Raw genomic sequence first — 19,566 nt, forward strand, 5'->3', positions numbered from 1 at the left:
TTCTCTATGGGATCCCAGCTTTCATTGAGTTTACTTTTTAAAACGACAAAAGCTTTATCATCAAGGCTACAAAATCCTTTTTCATATCAAAGCTAAATTATTTGTTATCTTATATCCAATCGAGATGGAATTTTTACGAAAAAAATATGCGGAACCAGCTAACTTAACCCGTCTTGAAGCGAATCTGGTGCCATCCAGTTTGAAAAGGAAACCATTGACCCGCCAGAAACTAGAGTTCAATGAATCTGACAAGTATAACGGACTAGATGACTTGAGTGACCCATTAACAAAAACCGATCGGAAAAGTAAAAAAGTTGAAATCCTGCGCCCTAATCGCCCTAGAAAACCACCCAAGAACCTTCTACTACAGGGACGCAACGAAGTTTTGAGTAACTCAGATAACTGTGTGCTGCATATCAGCTACAATGGCCGCGAGGCTGCTTTGGTGTGCCAGGTGCGCACTGCCAATTTCCGAGCACTGAAGCAACGGCTGTCATCAGTATTTCAAAATTACAACTGCCGCTTTCGGGCTGTGCACAGTGAGAAGCAAATCTTTAAGCAAATGGGCTTCATTCATGTGCTAATGACCTGTCAGACTGCCATGGACTTTGGTAACTTGGAGGAGCAGCTGCATCAGGTGGCTCTGTCCTGCAATGCCGAAGGCTGCAGAATTGTGAGCCACGAAATGGGCGCCCTATGTTTTAGATGTCAACCAGCGCTTATACCAGAAGTGGCCTGCAAGCTGAAGGTGTTCGGCTACAAGCCGCTCCTCACAGAGCTCGGCTATTGCCCCATCGGGCCGTTGGTGAAGCTGAAAGCCCCACAGCTGAGGCGCTATTCAGAGTTCCTCAGGAGCCTACGGGCAGACGCAGATATCGTGAAGGTCTATGACAATGTGCAAAACTCCGTGCTGCAGTCCATGTACACCAGCTGAATTGGCAGCTGGCAAATTTATGTGTGGGCGATGAATAAAAGGGCAGCTCCTTGTTGCCGCGACTTGTATCCATTTGCTCGACTACTTGTTAATGCAATGCGCGGTCTTCGGCGTCAGCGTCGGCGTCGGCATTGCCATTGCCATCGGCATCGATCGAGAACTTTTCGCCATGATTTACACATTGTGATCTTTATCGAAACAATGACACTGCCAAGGCAGCCACCGCGAATTCTCAGCCAAAAGGATGCAATATATATGTGTCTGTGTGTGTGTGTACTGTGATAGCTGTGGCTGCTGGGCTTCGTGTGAACTTTTTCGCTTGGTTCTTAAATCATTTTGTCACTGATTTTGATTTGTTATTTGCGCTGGCCGTCAAGTAATTTGGTGTTTGTCTCCTCGTCCATTTTATTGTTCGGTTCTCAGGCTCGAAATGGTTCTCCCAACTCGTTGTTGACTAATTCCCTGGCATTTTGGCATGGCATTGCATGGCATGGCATGGTCTTTTTATCGGGCCTTTGATCGGCTTATCGAAGACGAATAAGCTTTAATATCTGCTATAAAATTAAAAAAAAAATGAATAGTCGGATTTCTTATACTCTTCTAGAGATTTCAGTTATATAAAGAAATATATTAGCTGAGTGTTTTTATTTGTTTTTCTGTTACAAAGGAAGCTTTTATATAAGGAAGATGCATGTAAAGTTTTTTGCTAAATGTCGCATTTCCTCAAAAAAATTTGTAGAACTTTTGTTTTACTTTGTAGTAAATTTCTAAAAACTCGATTGTTCGGGTCTGTGTTCCCACACAGACAAAGTTTGAGGGCGAAAGGTATTTGCCGTTCATGTCGCTGGCGCATACCAATGTAATGTGACCAAAAAGCAACTCAACTCTTTGGCATTCCACTTTACACTAACGGAAATTGTTGAGGGCCCACAAACGTGTACCAGTTACATTTAAAATGATATGGGATCAGCTTGTTAATTGTTTTTTATGCCATTTATAAACAAATTGAGTTTGATTGCGGCACTGTGTTCCTTTTCGGTGGTCATTGTCATGCGCGTCTCGCTTCCACTTCGTATTTAGATTTATGACATTTTCGAAATCGTAGCAGTAGCCACAGCCTATCGTCATCTTTTGATAGTCCATCATATTTGGTATGTCCCACACGTTCTTGAATGTAGTACAATTCATTGGGTGTATATATTTGTTGTCATCAAGCCCATCTGCCGGTCATATATTCAGTTGCTACTTATAAATATCGAATGGGAAGTAAACTAGATAAACTAAACAATTCACATAGAATATTTTTCCAGATATGAAGCCAAACATATTTTAAACCTTTCCCTTCTACGCCATCCGACAAAAATCAAGTAAATTTTAATTTAAATTTCGCACTAATCTAGGGAATTCCTAGCAATGTTTTCGCCCGGAAAGTATTTCAACTGTTAGAGAGGTTGCAAGTTTTTGAATAGGTTCCTAACTCAGAGTGTGGTCTATTTATTTAAAAATAGTTTTGTCAGGCAAATGATAAGCGTTATTGTATTTATAGACAGTGTGGTTACACTGATAAGTTCAAGTTGTTACACGTGAATCATAAAACTTAAAGTCTCATTGCCTCTCTTCTTTTCTATCATTTAATAATTTATGACCGGGTTCTATTTTGTCATATTTGCTAGTTATATACATACATATATAACATTTCATAATCAACGATACTAAAGAATTCAACATGAAGTACAGTGAACTTTTGTAAATTGCATAAATAGCTTATTTTAGATAAAATATTTATTTTATTACGATAACATAATAATCATATTATAGATCTGGTCTAAACTATAAGCGTAAGTTTTTTTTATAAGTTCAATAAGGATTTTTCTTAATACCACGATAGTTTATGCGAGCCACTCGCGAACGAGTACAATCAATCGTTCCTTGGCTGCTCGCAATGCCGCACTGTCTGTGGGGCTGATTGAGCCAGAGTCGGAGCAGTGCGAGGCTTGTGGAATGATTGTAGCGGAGTCGGAGCCAACTAGGCTCCATCCATCCAAACCACCGTGAGTCATATAAACATTCTCCACAGCTGGATTCTTTCCACCATACTTCTTATTTGTTGCCTGGATGTATTCATCAATTTTCGCTAAGGTGAATTTTGATCCGAATACGTCGTTACACGTGTCGGTATATAGAGTAGCCGGGAAAGTAGATCCGAATGGGTGGTTCTTGTTCGCAGAGGATTGGAACCAACCAAATTGTCTGCATGTTTGATAAAACCAGCCTAGGCCAGCTAAGAAGGAATGAAAAATGTTTATATTTGTCTAACAGTGTCTATTGAGGTTCTACTCACAACCATCGTAGTTATATTTTGACCATTTGTAGTAATCAACCGATCCCTGATATCGAGTATTAACACATTCCGGTTTGCCAAGGCGCCACTGCACGAACTGCGACAGTGCTGAAGCATCATCATCATCAAAGCTTCGCAGAACGGAGCAATATTGGGCCAAATCATAGTTTTCCGGTCTACAAGGGAAAGAACATTATATAGAAGGTAAAGACTTTGCTTGTGCTATAGTTACTTTTGGTACTGCGCTATGCCTGCAAATATGTTTGCAATCGAGCTAAATATTTGCCACTGATCCTTTTCATTGTTCTCGTCAAAACTGTCGCACAAATTGAGGAGTTTCTTGGCCTTAGCTCCCTGACCAGTCTGAAACAATTTTTCATAGTAGGATGTCGCATTATCGATGAGGTCGTAGCAATAGTCTCCTCCCAGCTGCCTATAGGCTCGGCCAACAACTTCCATGAAACCTGAAAAGTCCACTATGGCTTCTAGTGGAGCACTTGAGGCCCAACTGCCCACGATTACGTCGGGGTACAAATGCTTGAACCAAACTGCCATGGATGCAGAGTAGGAGCAGCCTGAAATAACCACCTTAGAATCCTTGTACTTGTCCTCTTCTTTGAGCACCTTGATAACATTCACCACATCAGCCAAAGCTTGTTCCACGCTTTGGTATTTAAGGTTCTTGGTTGACAAGGGGCTAATGTGAAAATAGGTAAATTTTTTATACATGAATCAGAGAGTTTAGCAAGTCATAGGTTGAAGCTTACGTAATTGGAATGCTCTCGCCGAAGAATCTATGTTCAGTGTAGACCAGTGACCCGTTGTGCTCCTTTGCGATGTCAACCCACAGACCTGATGTTATGGCGCTCGGATCGATTTCCCATTCACCGCCCAGGTATATGAAAATGGGAGAGCCATCTACAAAGTTGTCTTCGTTGATCAAAACACGCTAAAGAAGATAAGTTAGACGTGGTTTGTTGAATTCCTATAAATAACTAGCGAGCTCACTTGCTCCCACACGTTCTCGTTAGTGTCGTCAAAGTTGTCCAGGCTCTGGTTGAACCATCGAGTCTCCACATTTGCACGCTTAGTGCTTGGCGGCAATGGTGGCCCACGGTGAAGCTGGTTGAGTGTTTGAACAAATACTGGAATGGCTATTTCATCAGAGACTGGAGAGTCCCTGAGCGTTGCTGCAGATGCTAGGGACACGAGCAGTGCCAGAACTACTGGAAAGTACTTCATATTTTTATATGGGTCGCAAGCTTACGAATGGTTTCCTACCCCAATACATGGCCTATTTATACAAAAAGTGCCTTTGCCAGGGTGCTAGTAAATATTTGTGTTAATAGAAAAGTAAATATTTGCACATAACTTTAATCGTAATCCTCATCTTTATATAACTGATAAGTTTAAGAAGCGTGTGGGTCACGTTGAACAACTTTACTAAAAATGCTTTAGTTGTCTTATCCTTGTCGTTTCGTATCTTTATTGTAATGGATTATGACGAATTCGTAATTGATTGATTTACTCATTGCTATGATATATATAGCTTACAATGATAATTGTATATTTTACTGCGAGTATTGCAACGTGACGTATAGGGATATAGATGTTTTGAATCGATTGACAGAATTACGGAATAGAATCGTTTGACTTGGACAGCTATTACCACGATCTTACAAAATGTTAGCATGAGATATGGCTGGCCCTATTTCATGTATGTATATTCCGAAAATGCAAATTTCGAATTTGTAACTCTTTTTCATTGCGAATAAATGTTGATAGCTCGGCAGATTCGAGCTACTTTTTCTCATGGTTAGGTCTGTGCACCAATATCGTATATTATAAATCAGCAATGGCTTTTTCTATATATATGCATACTTCATTCGATGATTCTCATATATATGTTTAAGATACTTTTACTTCATAAAAAATAAACAACACAATTTATTGGGTTATTTTATATGTCATCATATCATCCAAACTTTTTAGTTTGCTGCCTAGTTTTATTAGACGTGACTGTATATTCTCAGAATATCTTCATTATCAAAGAAACGATTTCAGTCACATTTTGTAGCCTATTATTCGAGCAGTTTTTAGAAATGTATTATCAATTTACAGAGCTGATTACTGTACACTGAAGACTATCCTGAAAGTATGCTGTGCAAATGAACTTAATAAAGTTTGTTAATTAAATATGTGTTTGTATATTGGCATACAAGCCGTTTCAGATAGAGCCAAGTATTTTATTGAGCCTAAGTCAAATGACCTGAATAAAACTCACATACATTCCTATAGTTTATTTCCTTCTTTTTGTTCTATTAGCAACAATTTAAACTATTTTTTGATTCCCTTCCTTTCATGTAGCACATGTCGTAGTATTAGTAGTATTTATTTGCATATTTTTAATTTCATTGAAAACAATTGTTGGTACATAAAGTTACGCTAACCATTGACTCAATAGTTCAGCAAGACGCTTTTTGGAAGCGAGCAGCTCGGCGCTGTCGGTGGAGAGGATTGAATTTAGATCAGGACAGTGCGACATCTTGGAAATAACCGTAGCGCCATGTGACTCGCCATGACCAATGGCACTCCATGGATCCAGACCTCCGTGTGTCATATAGACGTTCTCAACGTTTGGCTCCAAGCCGCCAAAATCTTCATTGGTCTGGGCGGTATTTTTTTCGATCTGGTCGTTTCCGAATTTGGTGCTAAAGACATCTTTGCACAATTCAACGTAGAGAGTGGCGGGAAAATTGCTGCCAAACGGCTGATTGATCGAGCGTGACGACTGATACCAGCCGTACTCGTTACAGGTCTGATAATACCAGGGTCGGGCTATCAAACACCAAAAGGAGATCTAATCAGTGAAAGCATATCGATCAGAAACTAAATAACTTACACGCGTCAAAGTTGGTAATTCCGTCCAGATAATAGTTAACGGTTTCTTGGTAGCTTGGATCAACGCAGGTTGGATAATTCCAGGCCCAATAAACGAAATTGGCAATGGCTGTGGCATCATCGTTAAAGCTCATGATAAAATCGCAATAATACTCAAGGTCTCCCGTTCTATATTGGATGTTATATTCATAAGTCTTGAATATATCTTATTATATGATTCACTCACCCTTGATATTGCGCTAAGCTAGAGAACACATTGGAAATGCTGCCGAACAAACTCCACAAATCCAGATCGTTTTCATGATCAAAATTGCTGCAAATACGCAGCATGGCACGTGCTTCAGCCGCGCGCTTGTTCTTAAACATGGACTCCAGTTCGGCTATGCCCTTCTCTATACGATTGTAGCATTTATCTCCTCCCAGCTCACGAAACGCTTTTCCGACTACCTCCTTGTACTCGTAGAAGTCAACTTTGGCGAATAGCGGCGCACTGGAAGCCCAGGCACCAACCACCAAATCGGGATAGAGCCGCTTGAACCAGACTGCCATTGTGGCTGAGTAGGAGCAGCCGGACAGCACGACCTTCGAATTGCTTAGTTGTGCATTTTCCGACTTGAAGGTTTTAATGAAATTAGCCACATCGGCGAGCGCCTGCTTGACATGCAAATACTTCAAGTCTTCCAGCGTCATTGTCCTATGAATTTTAAATTATTATAGGGTTATGTAATCTATTAAAATAATACTTACTTAGTGGGCACACTTGCCCCGTAGTAACGATGCTCAGTGTAGATGAGGACACCTTTGTGCTCCTTGGCCAAGTCATACCAATAACCTTCGTTTATCATATCCAGAGAGGCCTCCCATTCGCCGCCCAAAAATATGAATATTGGGCTGCCTTCCGTTTGGAATTCGTCATTGATAAAATAACGCTAAACCAAAGACAAATCACTAATACATATATACCATTATATACCATTATTATACCATTTCGTAGGTTTCCTTATTGGTTTCATCGAACTGATCAAGAGGTTGTGTAATCCACTTTTCTTCCCCCTTCAATTCTCGCTTTACCATCTTCAAGGGTGGTCCGCGTTGCATATCTTTCAAGGTTTTAACGAATACGGGCACATCTTTCTTCAACTCGAGGCTATTTGCCTGGCTAGCCAGAGCCACCAACGCGAGGCTGACCAAATGTAGGAGCAGCATGTTGCCAAATGAAATGCCTAACTGACCAACGTTCTACTTTTATGCAATCAAGTTGTAGTTTCGTTTTTATTGATTTGCGATCAAGATATAACTGAACAGCTGATAAGAGCACGAAGTGGTATTTCAAAAGAGCATTGTGATTAGACGGGATTTTCAGTAACCTGAATCTTATCGCAAATTTATGATTTCCATTGCGTTCTATGAATGTTTCTAATATTTAACATAGATTGCATTAGCTAATAGATCTAGTAGTCCCATCAAGTAAAATAGCAATTCTTGGAACTGTAGTTCTATACAATCTTTTATTGCAAATATTACACATATTCCTACCACATATTCCTACCTTCCGACTGAGCCAGCAACATTATTTAAGCCATTCGCGAACCAGTTCAGCTACTCGTTCCTTTGAGGCTCGCATCTCGGGGGTATCATTATTACTAATCGATCCAAAGTCCTTGCAGTGCGCATGTTCTGTAAATTTATAATCACTCTAGTTGTGACTTTTCATTAGACTCTCATAAGTTAGCCCACCTGGTATGATGGTGGCCTGCTTCTCGTCCTGTATCCCCATTGCACGCCAGGGATCCAATTGTCCATGACTGAAGTACACATTCTCCACTTCCGGCGTAAGGCCACCAAAGTATTCGTTTGTCTCAGCCGCACGGTCCTCGATAAATGATTCACCGAACTGGGGGCCATAGAGATCAGCGCACATGGTTATAAACAGAGCTAATGGAAATTTGGTGCCAAATGGTTGCGCGATGGAACTGGATGTCTGATACCAGCCGTACTCGTTACATGTCTGGTATATCCACTGACGCACTGCAATATGTAAATCGGAAATGATTCGATTCTAGAAGTCGCATTGAAGCAAAACACTTACTCATATTGCCGTTGTACCTTGTATCCGAAAGTACTTTCATGATGGCATCGTAGCTTAAATCGTTACAAGAGCTGCTACTTGCCTTACTGAATTCACTGAGTAGATAGCTGCTTACTCCAAGAAGATCAGTACTTCCAGCCATTATTTGCTGACAAACACCTTCAATACGTCCAGGACTGTAATAAAGATAACTATTAGTGCAATTATTTTCATTAAAACATAAAATTAACTGACTTGTGGCCCTGTACAACGTTGGCAAATATTTCAGAAATCTCGTTAAACAGCGTAAATATGTCCAAATCATTGTGCACATCGAACGGTTCACAGAGCTTCAGCAGAGCCTTAACCTCGGCACCGCGTTTGTTGGCAAACATCGCTTCCATCTCCGCAATACCCTTCTGAATGCGGTTGTAACAAGAAAAACCACCCATTAAAGTTATTGATTCGCCCATAACCTCTTTGTATTCTAAGAATTCAGAAATATAAATGCTAATATGTGAAAGCACTTTCAGAGTAAAACTTACCCCAAAAGTTCACTTTAGCAACGACTGGGGCACTGGATGCCCAGCCGCCAACAACCAGATCGGGATATGTTCTCTTGAACCAAGTAACCATCGTAGCAGAGTAGGAGCCACCCACAATTATGACTTTGGAATCACTCAAGCCCTCATAGGAAGCCTTCTGCGTTTTTATAAAATGCGCCAAATCGGCCAAGGCTTGTTTCACATGCAGAAACTTAAGGTTCTCGTTGGACAAATCCCTAAAATACATTGAGATTCGCATAAACATGAACAGGGTCTCTCTACTTGATTAACACTTACGACAATGGATGGCTTTCTCCGTAGTACCGATGTTCAGTATAGACTAGAAGTCCATTGTGCTCCTTGGCCATGTCGTACATGTGACCTTCTGTAATACGGCCCTTGCTTATTGCCCATTCTCCACCTAGGTATATAAACATGGGACCACCGGCTTTGAAAAACACATCGTTTAACATATATCGCTGAATGAGAGATAATATGATTAATTCTACTCAGCTGAGAATTATATAATACCTGACTCATACCATTTGCCACGTTCGAGTCTCGTTCTCATCAAAGTGATCGAGCTTCTGTTCGATCCACAATGTTTGTACCTCGTCGGCTCTATTTTGGCTTGTCGGAACATAAGGTTCCTCGTGAAGTTTCTTAAATGTCCTTTCAAATATGTTTCCATTAGCCTGGCTAAGGCCCAATGCCAGTAGAACAATAATTCCTCCGACTCCGTAGTGTGTCATCGTGGTAGATTTGACTTCTACTGAGGCGAAGGTTCCATTCGCATTCTGCTAATACCTGTTGCTTAGTTAAACGGCAATTCTTATCTAGCATTTTATTAGAACTTTATCTACGAAAAATCATAAACAATACTAGCACAACTATTTTAAAATCGTTTGCTTAAAATCATATTGGAGTGAATACCATGTAGAGCCTTATCAGTTCGATTAGTCAATACTTTTTCAGTCGATGCCAAGCGTGCTTTGTTCCTTCGCTGTTTACTTGATCAGATTTTGCTACCTTATGATATATAAAATAATTGTTATTGATAAGGTTAAGTATGTTTGACATTCCAATTAATGATTATTGGCAGCACAATTAGGTAATTGCAAACGATAATACATTAAAATTGATGTTTAAGAGCTTTAATTACAAAAAAAATGTTGTTTAAGTAGAGAACATTCGTTTCACAGTTTACTACTGTTACTAAAATTATGATATGTAAACTTTATTTAAGCCATTCGCGAACCAGTTCTGCAACTCGTTCTTTTGAGGCTCTCATTTCCGGGGTATCATCAATACTAATCGATCCCAGGTCCGCGCAGTGCGCATGCTCTGTTAATTTATAATTACTTTAGTCACTTCATTAGACTCTCATAAGTTAACTCACTTGGTATAATGGTAGCCTGCTTCTCGTCCTGTATGCCCATTGCACGCCAGGGATCCAATTGTCCATGGCTGAAATACACATTCTCCACTTTCGGTGTAAGGCCACCAAAGTATTCGTTTGTCTTAGCTACGCGGTCCTCGATAAATGAATTACTGAACTGGTGGCCATAGAGATCAGCGCACATGGTCGTGTAAAAAGTTACTGGAAATTTTGTGCCAAATGGTTGAGAGTTGGATCCTGAAGTCTGATACCAGCCATACTCGTTACATGTCTGAAATAGCCATTGACGCCCTGTAATATGTTAGGTCTTTATTAGAAAATATATTTTGAATTGTGAAACTCAGAAACTCTTACTAACTGAGCCGGAATATCTTGTGTCTGAGAGTGTGTCAATCATTGCATTATAGCTGAGGTCATTACACTTGGAAGTGCTCTCTCCAAATTCACTTAATAAAAACTTGCTGAGCCCAACAAGATCCGAACTTTCTGCCATGATCTTTTGGCAAGCTCCCTCAATTTGTCCCGCGCTATTAGCAGATAGTTTAATTAATAATTATTAATAAAAGTAATATATAACTATTTTAGGCATACTTATGTGTCTGTACTACGCCGGAAAATATATCTGATATTTCACTGAAAAGATTCCAAACGTCCAAATCGCTGTACACATCGAACGGTTCGCAGAGCTTTAATAGAGCCTTGACTTCACTGCCACGTTTATTGGCAAACATTGCTTCCATCTCCGCAATACCCTTCTGAATACGGTTGTAACAGCCAGAGCCTCCCATTAAAACTATGGACTGTCCAGCAATCTCTTTGTACTCTGACCAAGTTAAAAAAAATCTTTGTATGCTTTTTAAGAGACTAAACAGTTTCGCACTTACCAACAAAGTCGACTTTGGCAAAGAGAGGGGCACTGGAGGCCCAGCCGCCTGCAATCAGATCGGGATATGTTCTCTTGAACCAAGTAACCATCGCAGCAGAGTAGGAGCCACCCACAATTATGACTTTGGAATCACTCAAGCCCTCATACGAAGCCTTCTGCGTTTTTATAAAATGCGCCAAATCAGCCAAGGCTTGTTTCACATGCAGAAACTGAAGGCTCTCGTTGGACAAATCTCTAGAAGACATTCAGATTCGCATACAAGTGTACAGAGTCTCTACTTGATTAACACTCACGGCAATGGATGGCTTTCGCCGTAGTACCGATGTTCTGTATAAAACAGAATTCCATTGTGCTCCTTGGCCATGTCGTACATGTGACCTTCTGAAATGCGACCCTTGCTAATTGCCCATTCTCCACCAACGTATATGAATATCGGACCACCGGCTTTGAAAAACTCATCGTTTAACATATATCGCTGAATGAGAGATAATATGATTAATTCTACTCAGCTGAGAATTATATAATACCTGACTCATACCATTTGCCACGTTCGAGTCTCGTTCTCATCAAAGTGATCGAGCTTCTGTTCGATCCACAATGTTTGTACCTCGTCGGCTCTACTTTGGCTTGTCGGAACATAAGGTTCCTCGTGAAGTTTCTTGAATGTCCTTTCAAATATGTTTCCATTAGCCTGGCTGAGGCCCAAAGCCAGTAGAACAAGAATTACTCCGACTCCGTAGTGTGTCATCGTGGTAGATTTGACTTCTACTGAGGCGAGGGTTCCATTCGCATTCTGCTAATACCTGTTGCTTAGTTAAACGACAATGCTTATCTGGCATTTTATTATAACATTATCTACAAAAAATCATAAGAAATACCAAAACCACTATTTTTCAATCATTGGGCTAAAATCTTTTTGAAGTGAATACCATGTAGAGCCTTATCAGTTCGATTAGACAATACATTTTCAGTCGATGTCAAGCGTGCTTTGTTTCTTCTCCCCACTTGATCAGATTTTGCTACCTTATAATAAATAATATAATTGCTATTGATAAGGTCTGGCCTGCCTATTAATGACTGCTGACAACACAATAAGTTAATTGGAATCGATAATACATTAATATTTATGTTTCAAAAATTTAATTTATGATATTGCTTATATTGCTTAAATACATAGCAATAGTTTAAATAAATGACATTCATTTCCAGTTTTGAGAAAACATACTGACATATTAAGAAACCTAATGGCAAATTTTATTGAAGCCATTCACGAACCAGTTCTGCAACTCGTTCTTTTGAGGCTCTCATTTCCGAGGTATCATGAATACTAATGGATCCAAGGTCCTTGCAGTGCGCATGCTCTGTTAATTTATAATCACTTTAGTCACTTTTCATTAGACTCTCATAAGTTAACTCACTTGGTATAATGGTAGCCTGCTTCTCGTCCTGTATGCCCATTGCACGCCAGGGATCCAATTGTCCATGGCTGAAATACACATTCTCCACTTTCGGTGTAAGGCCACCAAAGTATTCGTTTGTCTCAGCCGCACGGGCTTCGATAAAAGATTTGCTGAACTGGTGGCCATAAAGATCAGCGCACAAGGTCATGTAAAAAGTTAGCGGAAATTTTGTGCCAAATGGTTGAGAGGTGGAACCTGAGGTTTGATAATAGCCGTACTCGTTACATGTCTGGAATATCCATTGACGCACTGTAATTTGTTAAGCTCTTGTTAAAAACACACTCCAAATTGTGAAACTCAAAAACTTACTAGATGAGTTTGAATATCTTGTATCTGAAAGTGTGTCCATGGTAAGCTTGTAGCTGATGTTGTTGCACTTAGAATTGCGCTCTTTAAATTCGCTTAATAAAAATTTGCTAACTCCAACTAGATCTGAACTTTCGGACATGATCTTTTGGCAAGCTCCCTCAATTCGTCCCGCGCTATTACAAAGAATTTAATTAATTATCTTTACTTAAAGTAATGTATAACTATTTTGGGTATACTCATGATACTGTACTACGCCGGCAAATGTATCTGATATTTCATTGAAAAGATTCCAAATGTCCAAATCGCTGTACATATCGAACGGTTCGCACAGCTTTAAAAGAGCCTTGACTTCACTGCCACGATTATTGGCAAACATTGCTTCCATCTCCGTAATACCCTTCTGAATACGGTTGTAACAGCCAGAGCCTCCCATTAAAGTTATGGACTCTCCAACGATCTCTTTGTACTCTGACCAAGTTAAAAAAAATCTTTGTATGCTTTTTAAGAGACTCAACAGTTTCACACTTACCAACAAAGTCGACTTTGGCAAAGAGAGGGGCACTGGAGGCCCAGCCGCCAGCAACCATGTCGGGATATATTCTCTTGAACCAAGTAACCATCGCAGCAGAGTAGGAGCCACCCACAATTATGACTTTGGAATCACTCAAGCCCTCATACGAAGCCTTCTGCGTTTTTATAAAATGCGCTAAATCGGCCAAGGCTTGTTTCACATGCAGAAACTGAAGGCTCTCGATGGACAAATCTCTAGAAGACATTCAGATTCGCATACAAGTGTACAGAGTCTCTACTTGATTAACACTCACGGCAATGGATGGCTTTTACCGTAGTACCGATGTTCTGTATAAAACAGAATTCCATTGTGCTCCTTGGCCATGTCGTACATGTGACCTTCTGTAATAGGGCCCTTGTTAATTGTCCATTCTCCACCAACGCATATGAACATGGGACCACCGGTTTTGAAAAACACATCGTTTAACATATATCGCTGAATGAGAGATAATATGATTGATTCTACTCAGTTGAGAATTACATAATACCTGACTCATACCATTTGCCACGTTCGAGTCTCGGACTCATCAAAGTGATCGAGCTTCTGTTCGATCCACAATGTTTGCACAGTGTCGTCTCTATTTTGGTTTATCGGATCAAAAGGCTCCCTGTGAAGTTTCTTGAACGTCCTTTCAAATATGTTTCCATTAGCCTGGCTAAGGCCTAATGCCAGTAAAACTAGAACTGCTCCGACTCCGAAGCGTGTCATCGTTATAGACTTTCTACCGAGTTGAATGCTTAATGTTAGCACCATTTATACCTGTTCAACGGCAATTCTTATCGGCTACCTAATTAAGCTGTTATCTACGTTAAATAAATCGTACAAACCGTTTTAAATAATTTCCAATCGTTGACTTAACCCTGCCCAGCTAATTATCCCGTGGAGCTCTATCAGCTCAGCAAATCAGGACATTTGTGAAGTAGCTTGGTTTAATTAATGAATTTGCTGCAGCTCCTAAACAAACAGATTCAAGTGACAGCTAATCGGATGGCCAGACACAATATAAAGCGGAAATGAAATTTAAACATGGGAGAAGTCTATATCTGAAATTTTAGAGCACACTGCACGTGATGTAAATTCAGTTCAATATATTCAATTAGTTCCTTCACTACCGGATGTTCGATCTGAAAAGCAACCCCTTTGTCTAGCTGCTGAACACTTGCACTCAACACACGTCCCATGTAAGTCTCTTACTCATAGAAGATAGCCGAAAACAGGAAAGGATTAGAATTCGTAGAGTATTGAATAGACTTTGGACGACATTATTATGCAACGCAGACAACTGTGGGATATCAAAAGGATAGCGAAAGGATGTTCGTGTGGATTACTCATTTGCATATGCATTATATAGCATTGATATCTATTGATCGACAAGATACAGTATTATTATTATTATATATTATTTATGTTATTTAAGCTAAGGCCATGGGTGTATAAACTACTCTTGCATTATAAATATAACTTTTATTGTTATTATTATTATTATTATACCTATTGTACTTCTGTGCCTTGCAGGTGATCTTCTACGATTCAGATTGGAATCCCACCGTTGACCAGCAGGCCATGGACCGAGCCCATCGCCTGGGCCAGACCAAACAGGTGACAGTCTATCGGCTCATCTGCAAAGGCACCATCGAGGAGCGAATTCTGCAGCGGGCACGCGAAAAGAGCGAGGTAAGAAAACCACCAGGGCCCAGGAAACCGCAAAACCCTATTCAGAAATTCAAACAAAAAGCAACCGCTTGGAGTTTCTTCTTACGTCTGTCATATATTAGGCACGTGCGCGGACTTCCCCCTGCCTGATTTGATGTTGCATGGGGCATTGTTGCGCCTTATTCAAAATGTTTGAATGAAACTCGAGCCGCACGCATGAAACACTTGTACACGATGTGCATTGTTGGGGCAGCTATAAAGGCTCGGGTAAGCCGATACCGGAAATTAATTATACAATTGGTTAGGCGACATTTCGGTTACGCCTTTAAATTCTCTATAGAACCAACCCATTCAGGGTATGTTTTTCTTCATTTCTCTCTATTCTTTTCTTGAGCTCTGCATTTATTAGTTTAATTGCTCCGCTCCTGATTATCATATTAAAGTGCTTAGGCCGCCAGAACGGAAGCTAAGTAAGTCTCAGCGCCGTCCCAGGCGCTACTCAATTTTTACGTGTTTCATTTCATTTCCTGGGGCGCTGCTCTCTTTATATTTTCGGCATACTTATGCATATTATTTCTATATAATTATATTTGTTTATTTTCAGATACAACGCATGGTTATAAGTGGCGGCAATTTCAAACCCGACACTCTCAAGCCCAAAGAAGTCGTCTCGTTGCTTTTGGATGATGAGGAAATCGAAATGAAATGTAAGTAGTGCGTGGCTTGATTAAAATTCAATTATTTTGAATAAATCAGTTAATATGAATTAATACCAATGTTCAAATGTTTATTCATTGCATAAATCTATATTAAAATGTTTCAATTGCCTATTTGCTCAACACAGATCGCCAAGAAGTGAAGCTGCAGGTGAAAGAAGAGACACCCTCCACCTCCTCACCCATCCCAACAGCAACAACAACAGCGGCAGCTGCAGCTGTAAATGAACGTAAACGACGCAAGCCAAATAAGGTGAGTAAACACACCAAAAGAGAATAACCGCTAATTGCTTAATTAAAACCCAAAATTTGTAGTAAGTGAAAAAAAAAAAAATAAAAGCTATGCAGATCGACATGCGTAAAGCGAGAGCGACTTCCGCTCGAAGGCCAGACTTTCTTTTCGATCTAAAGCAGAGATCGTGCACTTCAATTGTTCCTTTACGCATGATCCAAGTTTGCTGCTAATGGCCAGTTATTAGACCAAATTTACACTTGTTACACGCAGCGACAAGTTTTCCAGTCTCAATGAAAGTAAATGATCTTTTAAGTGAAGTTCAAATTGCGTCTCGGCCATATACAGCTAGCTGTGGCTGTGATGGAATGGAAGGGGTTAAGTGAGACAGCTTTAAGTCTGGCTCTTTTGTTGTTCTTACTTGGGCACTGCATGGTGGTCATGGTCACGTGATTCATGCAACAACAAAACCAACAACAGCAGCAACAGCAGCAACAACGACAATTCAATTTGCTACAAGACTCAACTCATCGTTGAGCTTGTCTTGGTCTGTTACGTAGCGTGCTTTGAACTTGCTGCCAGCTTTGGGCATATACGTAGTGGATCTGTTGTTGTTGCTGCTGTTGCTGCTTCTGCCTATATTCATTCATCCAAGTGTTGTGTTCCCTACGACCATATATACATATAAAGCAAACACTTTGCTTTAACCAACTTGGCTCTGGCTGTCTTCGGAGTCTTGAAAAACAGTTTCAAGTGCCTTGTGCCTTGCTGCCTTGTGGGCTCTGGTGGGCTTCGGTGGGCTTGTGGGGTGCTGTTCGACTCTTTTCGTTTTGGTTTCGCTAAATGATTTTGTGCGTTCAATGGAACACTGATTATGGTCTGTTGCCTCTTTGTCTTTTCATTTCTCTCTCCGTTTTTGGTTAGTTCTACTCGTAGCTCTCCTACCTTAAGTCTTGCTGTGGGTGATGGCTACATCGGCGGAGGCAGGGGCAGCGGCGTGCACTCAAGTTCATATACCACCATAGCGCATAGAGTCGGCATGTAAGCACGTTTAATGGCACGCAGCCATCTTTTTCTTCTGCTTCGTCGTTCTTCTGCAACTGCAGCAACTTCAGGCTGCGCTGTCAATGGGGAAGTTCAAGTTTCAGTTTCTAGTATTGAAAATGCTCAAGTCTGAGGTTAGGTATCATTGAGACATAGAGTAAAGCCAAGCGAATCATTTGAAACAGATTGCAGCACATTTGTGTCTGATTGTTTATTAAGTTTGCAACGGTATTTGGGTCTGACATTTACTTTGCTAAGCAGGCACTAGTACATGCTCCATTGGTTTAAGTGGGCTGTCATTAAATGTCGTCGACCTATTTAGGAAGCCACGTGGAAAATAAATACTTAGAGATTGCTTTATACGTTTAGGCACTCTAACTGTAACTATTTTATTAGAGGATTGAATATACTTGTGAAAGACCCTTAGTCCACAATTCTATAAAATAGAAAGCGAACTGCGAAGGCAGAGTCCAATTATATTATGTAGTTACCTTCAAACAACTTTAATCCTCCTTGAATTAAAATCAGCTACTGTGCTGCCTATCTACGTAATGGCCGTCGAAATCTTTACAAATTCTATGCAAATTACTTGACTGCTACCCCAGTGCCCAGTTCCTGAAGCATGGCTGTTAAGGCGTCCTACTTTGGAGCTGACCGGCCCTAGAATCTAAAGCAATAACTCAAGTCTCGGTTTGGCATGAATTATTTTAATGCCACACAAACTGAAACGAGAACACGAAGAATGAGAGGAATGAGAAGGAGAACAACAACAACGGGTAGTGGCATAAATTATAAATGAAACATTTTGTAGATCGGTTAGTTAGGGTGGACCGCAACGAAACGTATAGATAAAGCAACGATATTCGTTGGTATCTTATTTCCGTTGCTCATAAAAATGCTAATCGTTTTTATTGTTACACTCAAAATTAAACACATTTTTATTGTATTTGCTTTAGGATGCTAATATGGGCGGCACTACGATTCCAGCAGACGAAGCTGATGGCGCACAATGCAGCCCAGCTGCCAAGCGCATTAAGCAGGAGGAAGATAGCAGCGCTGACATGGGCAGGCCTTCATCCACATCCAGCGGCGGCACAGATACCAACAACCAAATACTCGGCCAAGAGACTTATGTGCCCGGTGCGACGCGTGTGCGAAGCCAACAACAACAGAAACAGTCACAATCGGCCAACGATTCCGATAATGAGGCTTTGGTAGTGGACGGCGATTGTCCATCGGGAATGTCTCAAACTGATTCCATGAGTAAGTACTATGACTACTCAATACTTTATACTATGGTACATATTGAGACACATAATATATGCATTTAATGAACTAAGCAGGAGATAAATGATTAAATTCCTTGTATATATATATAATATACAGATACCAAAGTTGATATAGTATAAATACATCCAAATTAATTATAAATATTCCTTTATTTATCAGATTATTTACTTTCATATATATACATAAATAATAATATAAATAGGTATATATATTTATAGAGAAATATCCATAAGTTATGTGAGCCGTCTTTTCTCAATTTAAAAACTCATAACCTCTTGCCCATAAGCCACAATATCTATACTAAGGCTTTGTGTATTAGACGCCCTCATGAAATGTTGGCTGTCTCTATGTGTGTGTGTGTTGCATCATATGCTCAAATTCTTTAAATAATCCAATCACTTTATAATTAATAATTCAAATTATTTGGCAATAACGAGCGATTGGCAAGGCACACAGAGCGAGACATATGCATCGCAGAATGCGGTCTACCAGCCGAACAAGTTGGCTTAAGCCAGTTGGCCTGTTTGTTTGTTGTTATGAGCTGTACATATATTATATATGTGGGATGTGCAACAGCGGCTACAACATAAATCCACGATTACTGCAGCTTGTTAAGCGGCCCAAAAACTAAAAGAGCTGAGCAACCGAAACGCATGCATTCGATTTGCATGCACTGAAAATGTTGCTTCATTTGAAATTTGTTTAACAATTAACAAATCGAAAGTACAAGACGTTAAAAAGTAGGCAACACGATGCGACAGACGACAAACTGATGCTCAATCGCGACAAGTGCAACGCCAACAGTTTCAACCCGTTGTTAAAGTCAAATTTGCTCAATAACAACAACTGCAACGGCAGCCACAACATGCGAAATGTTACCTGTTCGCTGGCAGGCTTGGCCAACTATTTGGCCAACTGGCTAACTGTCGCACAGATGGGCCGTAGTTGCTGCAGCAAACGTAACTTACTTGGCTTATTGGCATCATTGTTATTCCCTGCAGTTAAGCTTAGAGTGTGGGACGTGATAAACCATTTGTATAATCGGATTGAACTACGAATGGTATGAATGGGAGATGGGAAATGAGTTTAATAAATTTATTTGTATTAATAATATGAAATATGAAAAAATAGGAAGTAAATATAATGATTATTAATTTTGTTAGCTTCAACTCTGATAAACTCAGCTAAAATATAGTTTAATATATTATAATTATGAA

The 19,566-nt window shown here is 40.1% G+C and overlaps 7 protein-coding genes across 7 annotated transcripts in view; 2 read left to right on the forward strand and 5 right to left on the reverse strand.

The window, feature by feature from the left end:
- Positions 1–19,566, forward strand: part of Ino80 (chromatin-remodeling ATPase INO80) — a 37,743-nt gene that overhangs the window by 4,909 nt on the left and 13,268 nt on the right. Inside the window, exons 9-12 of the mRNA XM_018113322.3 lie at positions 14,930–15,088; positions 15,672–15,774; positions 15,912–16,036; positions 18,016–18,322. Coding sequence (XP_017968811.1) covers positions 14,930–15,088; positions 15,672–15,774; positions 15,912–16,036; positions 18,016–18,322 — 694 coding nt within the window. The remainder of the gene's footprint in view (positions 1–14,929; positions 15,089–15,671; positions 15,775–15,911; positions 16,037–18,015; positions 18,323–19,566) is intronic.
- On the forward strand, positions 22–1,002 carry LOC108660067 (uncharacterized). Its single transcript, XM_018113328.3, has one exon. It carries the CDS (start codon positions 125–127, stop codon positions 932–934), a length of 810 nt encoding a protein of 269 aa, XP_017968817.1. The 5' UTR covers positions 22–124; the 3' UTR covers positions 935–1,002.
- On the reverse strand, positions 2,699–4,547 carry LOC108660063 (thymus-specific serine protease). Its single transcript, XM_018113323.3, has 5 exons — positions 4,284–4,547; positions 4,043–4,224; positions 3,508–3,972; positions 3,276–3,451; positions 2,699–3,215 (listed from the first exon to the last, which is right to left on the reverse strand). Exons 1-5 carry the CDS (start codon positions 4,515–4,517, stop codon positions 2,824–2,826), a joined length of 1,449 nt encoding a protein of 482 aa, XP_017968812.1. The 5' UTR covers positions 4,518–4,547; the 3' UTR covers positions 2,699–2,823.
- LOC108660064 (putative serine protease K12H4.7) lies at positions 5,652–7,418 on the reverse strand. The gene is made up of 5 exons (XM_018113324.3): positions 7,161–7,418; positions 6,924–7,105; positions 6,403–6,870; positions 6,178–6,344; positions 5,652–6,113 (listed from the first exon to the last, which is right to left on the reverse strand). Exons 1-5 carry the CDS (start codon positions 7,380–7,382, stop codon positions 5,716–5,718), a joined length of 1,437 nt encoding a protein of 478 aa, XP_017968813.1. The 5' UTR covers positions 7,383–7,418; the 3' UTR covers positions 5,652–5,715.
- On the reverse strand, positions 7,668–9,590 carry LOC108660065 (putative serine protease K12H4.7). The gene is made up of 7 exons (XM_089259918.1): positions 9,332–9,590; positions 9,087–9,268; positions 8,790–9,025; positions 8,500–8,731; positions 8,266–8,441; positions 7,914–8,204; positions 7,668–7,853 (listed from the first exon to the last, which is right to left on the reverse strand). Exons 1-7 carry the CDS (start codon positions 9,539–9,541, stop codon positions 7,747–7,749), a joined length of 1,434 nt encoding a protein of 477 aa, XP_089116044.1. The 5' UTR covers positions 9,542–9,590; the 3' UTR covers positions 7,668–7,746.
- LOC108657684 (putative serine protease K12H4.7) lies at positions 9,928–11,850 on the reverse strand. Its single transcript, XM_089259923.1, has 7 exons — positions 11,613–11,850; positions 11,368–11,549; positions 11,073–11,308; positions 10,780–11,011; positions 10,543–10,715; positions 10,189–10,479; positions 9,928–10,133 (listed from the first exon to the last, which is right to left on the reverse strand). Exons 1-7 carry the CDS (start codon positions 11,820–11,822, stop codon positions 10,027–10,029), a joined length of 1,431 nt encoding a protein of 476 aa, XP_089116049.1. The 5' UTR covers positions 11,823–11,850; the 3' UTR covers positions 9,928–10,026.
- LOC149092177 (putative serine protease K12H4.7) lies at positions 12,259–14,125 on the reverse strand. Its single transcript, XM_089259929.1, has 7 exons — positions 13,913–14,125; positions 13,668–13,849; positions 13,373–13,608; positions 13,080–13,311; positions 12,844–13,016; positions 12,493–12,783; positions 12,259–12,435 (listed from the first exon to the last, which is right to left on the reverse strand). Exons 1-7 carry the CDS (start codon positions 14,120–14,122, stop codon positions 12,329–12,331), a joined length of 1,431 nt encoding a protein of 476 aa, XP_089116055.1. The 5' UTR covers positions 14,123–14,125; the 3' UTR covers positions 12,259–12,328.

The sequence above is a fragment of the Drosophila navojoa genome, chromosome 2 (assembly GCF_054131105.1).
Source record: "Drosophila navojoa isolate 15081-1374.11 chromosome 2, UAZ_NAV_1.0, whole genome shotgun sequence".
NCBI classification, from domain to species: Eukaryota; Metazoa; Arthropoda; class Insecta; order Diptera; family Drosophilidae; genus Drosophila; species Drosophila navojoa.

Coding starts and splice junctions, on each gene's coding strand:
- LOC149092177 (XM_089259929.1), bottom strand. CDS start 14,122: ATGACACGCTTCGGAGTCGGAGCAGTTCTAGTTTTACTGGCATTAGGC. Junction 12,784..12,843: donor AAGATATTCAAACTCATCTA/GTAAGTTTTTGA, acceptor AACAAATTACAG/TGCGTCAATGGATATTCCAG. Junction 12,436..12,492: donor GCAGGCTACCATTATACCAA/GTGAGTTAACTT, acceptor ATAAATTAACAG/AGCATGCGCACTGCAAGGAC.
- LOC108657684 (XM_089259923.1), bottom strand. CDS start 11,822: ATGACACACTACGGAGTCGGAGTAATTCTTGTTCTACTGGCTTTGGGC. Junction 11,309..11,367: donor GGCGAAAGCCATCCATTGCC/GTGAGTGTTAAT, acceptor AATGTCTTCTAG/AGATTTGTCCAACGAGAGCC. Junction 10,480..10,542: donor AAGATATTCCGGCTCAGTTA/GTAAGAGTTTCT, acceptor AACATATTACAG/GGCGTCAATGGCTATTTCAG.
- LOC108660067 (XM_018113328.3), top strand. CDS start 125: ATGGAATTTTTACGAAAAAAATATGCGGAACCAGCTAACTTAACCCGT.
- LOC108660063 (XM_018113323.3), bottom strand. CDS start 4,517: ATGAAGTACTTTCCAGTAGTTCTGGCACTGCTCGTGTCCCTAGCATCT. Junction 3,973..4,042: donor GGCGAGAGCATTCCAATTAC/GTAAGCTTCAAC, acceptor TTTTCACATTAG/CCCCTTGTCAACCAAGAACC. Junction 3,216..3,275: donor AAAATATAACTACGATGGTT/GTGAGTAGAACC, acceptor ATTCCTTCTTAG/CTGGCCTAGGCTGGTTTTAT.
- LOC108660064 (XM_018113324.3), bottom strand. CDS start 7,382: ATGCTGCTCCTACATTTGGTCAGCCTCGCGTTGGTGGCTCTGGCTAGC. Junction 7,106..7,160: donor ATAAGGAAACCTACGAAATG/GTATAATAATGG, acceptor TCTTTGGTTTAG/CGTTATTTTATCAATGACGA. Junction 6,114..6,177: donor AATTACCAACTTTGACGCGT/GTAAGTTATTTA, acceptor GGTGTTTGATAG/CCCGACCCTGGTATTATCAG.
- LOC108660065 (XM_089259918.1), bottom strand. CDS start 9,541: ATGACACACTACGGAGTCGGAGGAATTATTGTTCTACTGGCATTGGGC. Junction 9,026..9,086: donor GGAGAAAGCCATCCATTGTC/GTAAGTGTTAAT, acceptor AATGTATTTTAG/GGATTTGTCCAACGAGAACC. Junction 7,854..7,913: donor GCAGGCCACCATCATACCAG/GTGGGCTAACTT, acceptor ATAAATTTACAG/AACATGCGCACTGCAAGGAC.